The sequence below is a fragment of the Mytilus galloprovincialis genome, chromosome 6 (genome assembly GCF_965363235.1).
Source record: "Mytilus galloprovincialis chromosome 6, xbMytGall1.hap1.1, whole genome shotgun sequence".
Lineage (NCBI taxonomy): Eukaryota > Metazoa > Mollusca > Bivalvia > Mytilida > Mytilidae > Mytilus > Mytilus galloprovincialis.
Genome location: NC_134843.1, coordinates 76,863,409 through 76,872,786, shown reverse-complemented (window position 1 = coordinate 76,872,786; position 9,378 = coordinate 76,863,409). Strand labels below are relative to the sequence as shown.

Genomic DNA, 9,378 nt, shown 5'->3' with positions numbered 1-9,378 from the left:
CAATCCAATAATTTTAGAGCTGATTTCAAGTTGAAGTTGGTGTTTGTTATCTACATGTATGTTCTATGATATTTTTTAAAGTTTCAATAGCATCCAAATTTGCTTTGGGGTTTATATTGAGTCATATTTTAAATGTAGATAATTATTTTTGCAGCTATATTTGTTAACCATATTAACCTTCTAATTAGAATTTCTATGAAAATTACAAAAAATGTACATGTGTATGTACATGAAAAATATCATTATCACATTTATATAATTATTCGGTCCATTTTGAAATGATAATGTGCTACAAATTGTTACTTTCTACAATTTTTGGTAAAAATGTGGTCTGTGGAAATAATACTGGACTAATTAAATGCAAATGTTCTTTAACTATGCTTGTTTAGGTGATACAGTCTACATTTCATTAAATAGATTCAGGTTTTTTATAAGATGTAATTCAGAGTAGACATAAATTAGACAGTAACACAATGGCATATATTAAGTCAACTGTATTAATTAGCAATACATATTTACATAATTCTTATTGTTTGTATACAAATATTCAGAATTTCAGAATAAAAAGATGACTAAGCACAATGCAGTCCTTACAATGACAATGAATATATTTATAATTATGAATCTTTTGATTAATACCAATACTAGTGTGGCTTTTACATCAGGATAGCAGAGTTCAATCATCAATTTAACAAAAATCAGTAAAAAAAATTTGACACTTTCAATTAAAGGTTGATTATTAATGAAAAAGATTTTGTTTTTCAATGTCATTATATTAGTTGTTTGGATAAATATAAATGAAATATGCAGTTATGAGAAATTCTTATTTCTGAATGTATAATTAATCAATTACTTTTAAAAAATGTTCATATCATTAATCAATGCACTATTTTCTTGCACAATAAATCTGCCTTTGAGATATTAAAGTTACTACTGGGCATATAAGCAGCTTGAAGTCTTGAATCATGCAATATATTATATATATGTACATGTAAAATGAAGGGTTCCTTCAATGATGTAAACTTGATTGAACTTTTTTCCTCATGATGTAAGAAGTAAACATGGTAAATACATTAAAAAAAAAGTCAACATTAAAAATTACAAATATCTTACAAAGATTTTAGTACAAGATATTGAATAATGGTTCAAGAAATGCCAAGTCATACATATAATCATAAAATTAAAAATACATTTGTTTACAGATTTTCCTCATTATTTGGATCTTTAGTTTCAGTCTTCTCCAGGTCTGAGGTATTCAGTGTTAGTGCCTCTTTATCTGACAAATGGTCAAATATATTTTTTCTACCCACTGTATCACCATGCAGTAGTGCCTCTTTATCTGACAAATGGTCAAATATACTTTTTCTACCCACTGTATCACCATGTAGTACTTCATGTATGGCCAACATTACAGACTTATCATTATCTTCATCATGACTTTCATCATTGATGCCAGTTTTTAATGTTTGTTCCTCCAAATCTGAGCTAACATCAATATCAATTATCTCCCTTGTCTCTAAAGACTTGTCTCCCTTATTAGATAAAGACTCTTCTCCCTTGTTAGTTATTTCACTTTCTTTCTGACGTGTTTCAGATTTTATCACTGGTGTGTAGCTCAACTGATCCCTTGCAATGATAAGTCTTTGATGTAAAGCATCTTTGATGTCAGTTTTTAATGGTTCTCCTTCAAAATCTGAACTTTCATCCAAATCAATTTGTTCTGTTCTCTCAGGAGATTTGTCTTCTATATTAGTAATTTCAGATGCTTCCTGACTTGTGTCTTTTTCTTCATCATTGAACCTCTGAGGTTTATCGTTACCTTCTAAAGTTTTATTTGACAGACTATGCAATGATTGATCTATTTCATTCTCATTCTGTGAAGTTTCAGATTGGCTTGGAATTTGTCCTCCATCATTTTTACCTGAGAGGCTGCCACTTGACTTTCGTTTAGATCTTTTACAATGTAAGTTTTCTGGAAGAAGAGGTATAGGATGAATGTACATTTCCTGGTCAGTTGTATTTATATTCACTGCATCAGACAACAGCTCTTCTTTTACCGGATCACTTACCATTACGTTTGATTCAGAATGACCTCTGCATTTCTTCATCTTTCTTTTATTTATTTTTTTGTTTTTGGTGGCATCATTACTTGTTTGAAAAAAAAGTGCAATCTCATTTTCTATTCTTTTATCCATTTCTTCATTTGTTATCGGATCAAAATGATCCTTTTCACTTGAAATATCTTTTGTTCTCCTCTTTTTCTGACCTTCTTCATCAGGTTGTGCTACTTTCCTTTTTACAGGTTTTGACTTTCTTTTACTGATTGTTCTCCTGGACTGATCCTTACTTCCTTTTCCTGTAGTGCTGCCCCCTGTTGTTAGACAATGTTCTGTTTTCTTTACCGATGTTGATTCTGGTTCACACGGTTCTTTTTTAATGACTACTACCAATTCATCTGGTTCCTTGGACTTCATCATTAACTCGCTATATTCTTTTAGTTTCTTTAGTCTTTCTCTATTCCTCCTTTTTTCTTTCCGTGTTTCTGTTTTAACTGCCAAAAGTGACTCCACAGAATCAGATTTCTTGTCAGTGCCTGGACTAGGTTCAGAAATCTGAGAATTTGGAGTTGATGGTAAAATTGTTCGCTGACTATACTGTATCCCTATTTCTGTCTGGAACTCCTTAGGCTCTTCATTATCTTTATGATGTTCCCGACAGTGTCTTAGTACACTGTCTCTTGACTGGTATTTTCTATCACAATAAGGGCAAAAAAACATAACAGCTGGTTTCTTCACTACAGGCGTAACCTTTTCTGTTATGAGGTTCTCTGGTAGTTCAGCACCATTATGTTTTTTCATCAGATGTATTTTCAGACTATTTCTGTACCTACATTTTGTACCACAGAGATGGCACACAAACACAGAATCAGGTATAAAGTCTGGGGTATTGGTTCTTCTATCTTTATACCTCAACTTATGGACATCTATAAAAATAAATATTATAATCAAATGTATATCTACTGAGGAGAAAGGCTGGAAAAATTATATATGTTTGGTATGAAATATTTTAAAATATTGTTTTTGGTGCACTTTTTTATACCCCAGGTTATCTGGAGGAAAAATAAATTTGTTGTAAAAAAAATAAAAGTTGTCTACTGTTGAAAATATTATATTCCTTAAAATCAAAGAAATAACTGCATACATTCACATATCTTTTGTATTGTACACAATAAATAAGAAAATTAAGATTAAAGAAAGGAAAATATATATGATAAGAAAAAAGTCAACTTTATATGATCGTCAATTCATTATAAAATCCTTTTGATGATAAACATCATACTGAGAAAATAAAGAACACAAATTGCTCCAATCTACTTCATTTAGACTCTGGTGGATTGTGGTCTCATTGCAATTGGTAATCATACAACATCTTCCTTGTTTGTTTTTTCCAAAGACATGGATCATCTGTTTGATTTTATATATAAAACCCTATCATTTGACAACAACAATTTAATTTAATTGCTTTAAATTATATTTTGAGTGAATATTTATTACAAATTTAAAACAGCCTACTAGGTTTATCATAAATAAATTTCAAGTCAACTCGACTTTTAGAAATCGATGAGCCATGTCGTTTAAATTCTTGTTAATTTCATGTCTCCATATATATTAATATTGTTTATGATGTTATTATTATGTGTTTTATTTTGTTCGGTTATTTATTATTTGTATGTAATTATGTAATGATGAAATACATTGTAGATTCTAGTTTGGTATAAATCTAGTCTGACAAATTTTCATTCAGCAGTCCTAAAGCATTGTAAGGTTTAATAGGATACTACATTTGTACTATGTATAAATACCTGCATGGATCTTCCTCATATGACTGCTTTTGCTGACATAGGCAAAACGTCCATAGAAAACTAGACCACAATAATCACACACTTTAGTGTCAAATTCTGAAGCTGAAATAATAAAGTACATGTCTGAAGTTTATTATCACATGATTATATTTAGTACAATACATGTATATGGCCTAAGGACAGTTATTTTGTAATGGTTTTCTTTTAGAAAATAAACTCAAATGAAAAAAAATAATACTTGTTTTATCTCAAAACGATTTTGACAGTGTAGTGTACTACATTTGAGGATAAATTTATGGAAAAGTCTAGCATTTGAATTGTTTTACATTGTCTTATCAGGGCCTTTTATAGCTGACGATGCGGTATGGGCTTTGCTGATTGTTGAAGGCCGTACGGTGACCTATAGTTGTTAATGTTTTTGGTCTTTTGTGGATAGTTGTCTCATTGGCAATCATACCACATCTTCTTTTTTATATTAGCAGCTCTTACTCAAAATGTGATGTTCAGTGGTTGTCGTTTGTTGATGTGATTCCTAAGTGTTTCTCCTTCCTTGTTTTTTAAATATATCATCGAATTAGACGGTTGGTTTTCCTGTTCAATGGTTTTACACTATTCATTTTTGATGCCCTTTATGCATTTGTTATAGCTTGCTGTTTTCGGTGTGAACCAAGGCTCAGTGTTGAAGACCATACTTTGACCTATAATGATTATTAATCGATTACATTTGTCAGTAATCGTGCCCATCCCTGACTTTTACAAATAGTGACTTAGATGGAGAGTTCTCTCATTGGCACTCATACAACATCTTCTTATAATCTATATAAATTAATAATTCACTGTTAAGGGTTTTTTTTCTACTGTACAAAATCACTAACAGTACTTTATCTTAAAACTAATCACCCAAATTTTTTTCAACAAGTAATTTAATCCCTCTACTTACTAATAATTCTATACACAAAGTATAAATAAAAAAAATATAGAAAGTGTATGCAAAATATTTCAAGTTATACATTGTCCACACCATATGTGTAGTCAATGAAAATCAAAGAATGATAACTGTGTCCTAGCACCATAGTAAAGCAGACTTCTGTGATTGTTTATCTTGAATATTTATGATTGGGTATAATATAGACCTATAAAAAATTGTACTGAGAGCTCTAACAATGCATTTTTCCATATAATCAATATTTCCAAGGGGCATAATGTTAACTCGTGAAACTTTTGTGTGAAAAATCTGCCACAATAAGCATGATTTAAGAAAGATGTACATTAAATTTTATCAGTGAAAAAAACAATCTAGTTTCAAGTTTGTACAATTACAGTAGTGTTTGTTCATCATATAAAAAAATTGAATAATCTAGGAAAACAATCTGTAACTACTAACTGCTAAATGTAGTTGATTTGTACTGGCCTATTCTCTTGCATGAATTGACATTGTTTGTACATTAATAACTATCTGAACACTGTAACCAGCATGGCTATTGTCAAAATTAATATCATTGTTGCGTTTGACTCAAATATGTAATTATTTAGGCCTAAAAAAAATAATGTTGTGTTTCCGATCACCCCCTTGAAATTTTGAAGGGACAGTAGGTAGGGATTTTTTTTTTTTTTTTTTTTTTTTTTATGTGCTTCATTGCTGTCTCGGTTTTGTTTAAAGGCATATGGACACTAGTTTGGGATTTAATAGAAAGAGATTGATTACCCACTTTAAAAACTTTTAGTTTACCCCTTTTAAAATCCCCCTGAAATAACTTTTAGTTTACCCCCTTTTAAAATACCCCTGAAAAAAAAAGTCCAAACCTAAAAAAAAATTGGGCAGCACTTACCCTAGGAAATTAACTTTTCAAACCCAATTCCCCTATTTCAGGACCAAAAGTTTGGGATTGTCAGAGAAAGAAATTGAGAAGATGTGTGGCAGATTCATTTATAGAAACATGAACCAAACATCATCCCAAACCTACAGATAGACAAATATTATATACACTGTACCTGGCAGGACACTTTCTTTTGGCAAAGCATCTGTGGCTTTTCATCAGAATGTCTAAAGCGTTGATTGGGTGACCAGTTTCAGATGGATTAATATAATGTTCATTTTGAAGAAGGGTCTGGCATGAAAATTTGATAAATTTAATTCCAAAAGATTGCATTGTTCCAACAGTTGTGTTATTGTCTTCAATCCCCAGTCATTTTTGCCGGTGGCCAAGCACAAAATTTGTGTTGTGTATTTTTTTTCATCGATGTTAGACATTGGATGAATTTCATTGCTAATGTCAAAAAAGGTGTTACTTTCTGTAAAATTTTGAAATATTTTTTTCTCCGCGAAATGGTCACACTTTCCGCATTGAACATTGAATAGCACGCATTGTGTTGCCATGTTCAAACACTGACAAACAAAATAACTACTGCGCATGCTCCCGCATATATATAATTAGCGTTGTTTTCTTTTGGGGCGATAAAAAGATCGAGGGACTTAGAATTTTTTATTTTCTTTCAGAAAAAACGGTCGGTAGGTATACAAATTATTTTTTTCCCACATCAGCTTTAAAAACTTTTGAGTCGGGGGTCTGAAGGACGGTCGGTCGGGTGACCGGAAACACAACATTTTTTTTTAGGCCTTACCTAATTTTGAATATATATATGTCATGTATGCGATAACTTTAAAAAAAAATAATAGAATTAGCAGTCACTCCATTGCCCAAAAGATTACATTTTAAAAGTATTTGCAATTTAATTGGATTTAGTTCTATCATGTCTTAGTAATAATGATGTATAATATCACATATATATAATAAATAATATCTGCAGTGGCGGATCTAGAAATTTTCATAAGTGGGGGCCCACTGGCTGCCTAAGAGGGAGCCAGCTCCAGTCACGCTTCAGTGATTCCCTATACAAAAAATGTATATACATGTAATCAACCATTTTTTTTTGCCCCCCTTAATCTGCCTCTGATCTGTATATAATTAATAATTGTATTTTCAAAGGACTTTAAATCAAACACTAGAACAAATGCAATATAAGCATGATGTGGACAGTTGTCTCATTGGCAATCATACCACATCTTCTTTTTTATATGATATACCCACCTGTTAAATATTCTGGCTTTTTTCGTGTAGATTCTTCATGATCACTAGATGTCTCTGTCAAGGTTTGATCATTGCTACTTTCATCCGTCTTTGACTTCATCTGTACATATGAAGTTTTACCCATTTTGGTTGGAAATCTTGCATCTACTGGAAATTATCTGCTAAAATAAAAAACATATTTGCATTATTAAATTGTTTTCATAGTGTGTGCAGAGGAATTCACAGTTAAATACTCCCTCCCTGAAAAGGTGTTAGAGAGAATAAAGCCTTCAGTATCTACACAGGCATAGTTACATATTCCAGGAACAAAATTAAATGAAAAAAGAAAAATAGGGAATGTGTCAATGGGACAAAGATGATGCCCTGCTTAGATATCATATAAAGTGAGCTGTGCCGTATAAAAATAGACCTTAGACATGTTAGACAAGTGATCATATACAAATACATGTACACGAGTTTGATTGATTTCGGAACATTCAAATACGAAATGAATGAGGATTTTTTGCTGGTTTAATACAGATCTTATATCAAATCAACCATAAAACAGTAACAGACTTCATGGACTTCGCACAGAGATTTTTTTTAACCTGAAATACAGGTTAAGGGATGCATTGATATTCATTTGCATAAGGTATATGTAACTGAAGAATAGTAAACATGGTAAAAGTGATATTACCCAAATTTGTACTTGATCTGAATTTTAGGTAATTACATGTAGTATTGTGAATAAGTTATGTAACTTTTGGTAGAGGCAAACTTAAGTTGAGAGAACTGAAACGTACAATTTTGTTATTTTTTCATTTGTAAAAGGACATACACAGCAGCCCTGGTGGATTTTGCTTTTTCCACCAGCCCACCCTAGCTATAATCTCTTTTTTTTGTAAAAATAGTTATTACAAAGGCTTATCTGCTTTTTTTAATTGACTGTACTTGCATTTGCAAGTCTGTTGAAACAAAAGAAATTGCATGCCCACTCCTATGGGTGGGCAGAGTGGACAAGCTAGAAATTTTGCCCACCCAGTGCCCACTCCCACTGTGGAAGGGTGGACAAAGCAAAATCACCTGAGCTGTAGTGTAACTCAAGAACAGAAAAAGTGAGGCTACCAAAATTCTAACTTGACCTGTATTTCGTGGTGACATGGGTCATTTTGTGGGTGATAATCATTATGTTAAAGTTTCATGACATTTGGTTGACTGAGGTAAACTTAAGTTGGAGAACAGAATTGAAAATTTCAGTAATTTTTCCATTTGTAAAGGGACATACATGTAACTATAGAACTATTAAAGTAACACCACCAAATTCAAACTTGGCATGTGTTTTGTCATGTTTTGGGAAATAAGTACTGTGTTTAAGTTTCATAACATTTGGTTGAGGTAAACTAAAGTTATGGTTTGACGATGGCATGAGTTAACACCAACAACCTTCTCAAAGTTTTCAAGTGAAGCCATGCACTTCACAGGTCACTTAATTTGACAGTTTACACAGCTAGCTGAACTTCCTGTTCATGGAAGAATTAGGAATTTTCCGGTATTTCAAAGGAAAATCACTTATGAAATCATTCTGAAGGCTAAGAAATCCAGGTGAAAATGGGTCATTTTTGGAATTCCCGGGTTATTCAATGACCCGGTGGGTGTCCCGGGTGATCCCTCAGAATTGTGAAAATCTTGGGTCACAGCTGCAGAATACGGGTCAGTTGACAGGTATGCCTTCTGCACTTAAGGCAAACATGAGACCACCTAGTCATTGAACTAATAAAACAGGATTTTTCAGCTTTATAACTATGCAATACATGTATGAGTTACAATATTATGGACTCATCTGAACCTGCTGGTACTCACAATTTCAAAAGCAGTCACAGGACTCAATATCACAATATCCTGGTGAGAATCACTTCAGGTATACAACAATGACATGACATGTCAATGTACCTGTGCTCCAAACAAAGGGTTTGCAAATTTTCTCCTAAACCAATCTGAACAATTATTACCTTTAATTATGTAAGTCATTCAGTCATCTTTTCAATAGGAGCCTTGTAATATCAAAACTCACTCAACAGATGCTTAATAACATGAAAATTTGGCCAACCTGTTGTAAACAGGTAAACATTGATGCCGCTTGTACGAATGGAGTTACCTCCCATTTATACATCCATAAATTAATTATTATTTCACTTCCAAGATTTTTTGCAATATCATTATGCATGTAGAAGGGAAATCATTAAACTGTTCTTATTGATTACATTCTATACCTGTTAGTATTTTAAGCATGAGCTTGGGCAAGTGATAATCTGTTATGATTAATTAGGATCACAAGCGGGTATGGGGAAAGAAACAACTTTCTCTATGTTATAAATTCTATTGATTTCCCATCGCGTCATGATCCGTCAGTCGGGTGACATAAACAAAAACCTTGTTGGTGGATAGAGT

General features: G+C 32.2%; 1 protein-coding gene across 4 annotated transcripts; it reads right to left on the bottom strand.

Moving 5' to 3' along the window:
• Positions 1 to 1,069: 1,069 nt before the first annotated feature.
• Positions 1,070 to 9,285, bottom strand: LOC143080367 (uncharacterized). 4 transcript variants are annotated; one of them, XM_076256184.1, is made up of 4 exons: positions 9,201 to 9,285; positions 6,952 to 7,112; positions 3,863 to 3,964; positions 1,070 to 2,983 (listed from the first exon to the last, which is right to left on the bottom strand). In XM_076256184.1, the coding sequence occupies exons 2-4, from the start codon at positions 7,073 to 7,075 to the stop codon at positions 1,197 to 1,199; spliced, it is 2,013 nt and encodes a 670-aa protein (XP_076112299.1). In that variant the 5' UTR covers positions 7,076 to 7,112; positions 9,201 to 9,285; the 3' UTR covers positions 1,070 to 1,196. The 4 variants fall into 4 exon arrangements, with proteins under 4 accessions (XP_076112299.1, XP_076112301.1, XP_076112300.1 ...); XM_076256186.1 differs by having other exon boundaries at positions 6,952 to 7,109; positions 9,201 to 9,284; XM_076256185.1 differs by lacking the exon at positions 9,201 to 9,285 and adding an exon at positions 8,940 to 9,076.
• Positions 9,286 to 9,378: the final 93 nt, after the last annotated feature.

What these genes read in the sequence shown, in the direction of transcription:
- LOC143080367 (XM_076256184.1), bottom strand. Translation starts at nt 7,075, where the DNA reads ATGGGTAAAACTTCATATGTACAGATGAAGTCAAAGACGGATGAAAGT. An exon ending in AAAGCCAGAATATTTAACAG is followed by an intron (nt 3,965 to 6,951) that starts GTGGGTATATCA and finishes TTATTATTTCAG; the next exon opens with CTTCAGAATTTGACACTAAA. An exon ending in TATGAGGAAGATCCATGCAG is followed by an intron (nt 2,984 to 3,862) that starts GTATTTATACAT and finishes TTATTTTTATAG; the next exon opens with ATGTCCATAAGTTGAGGTAT.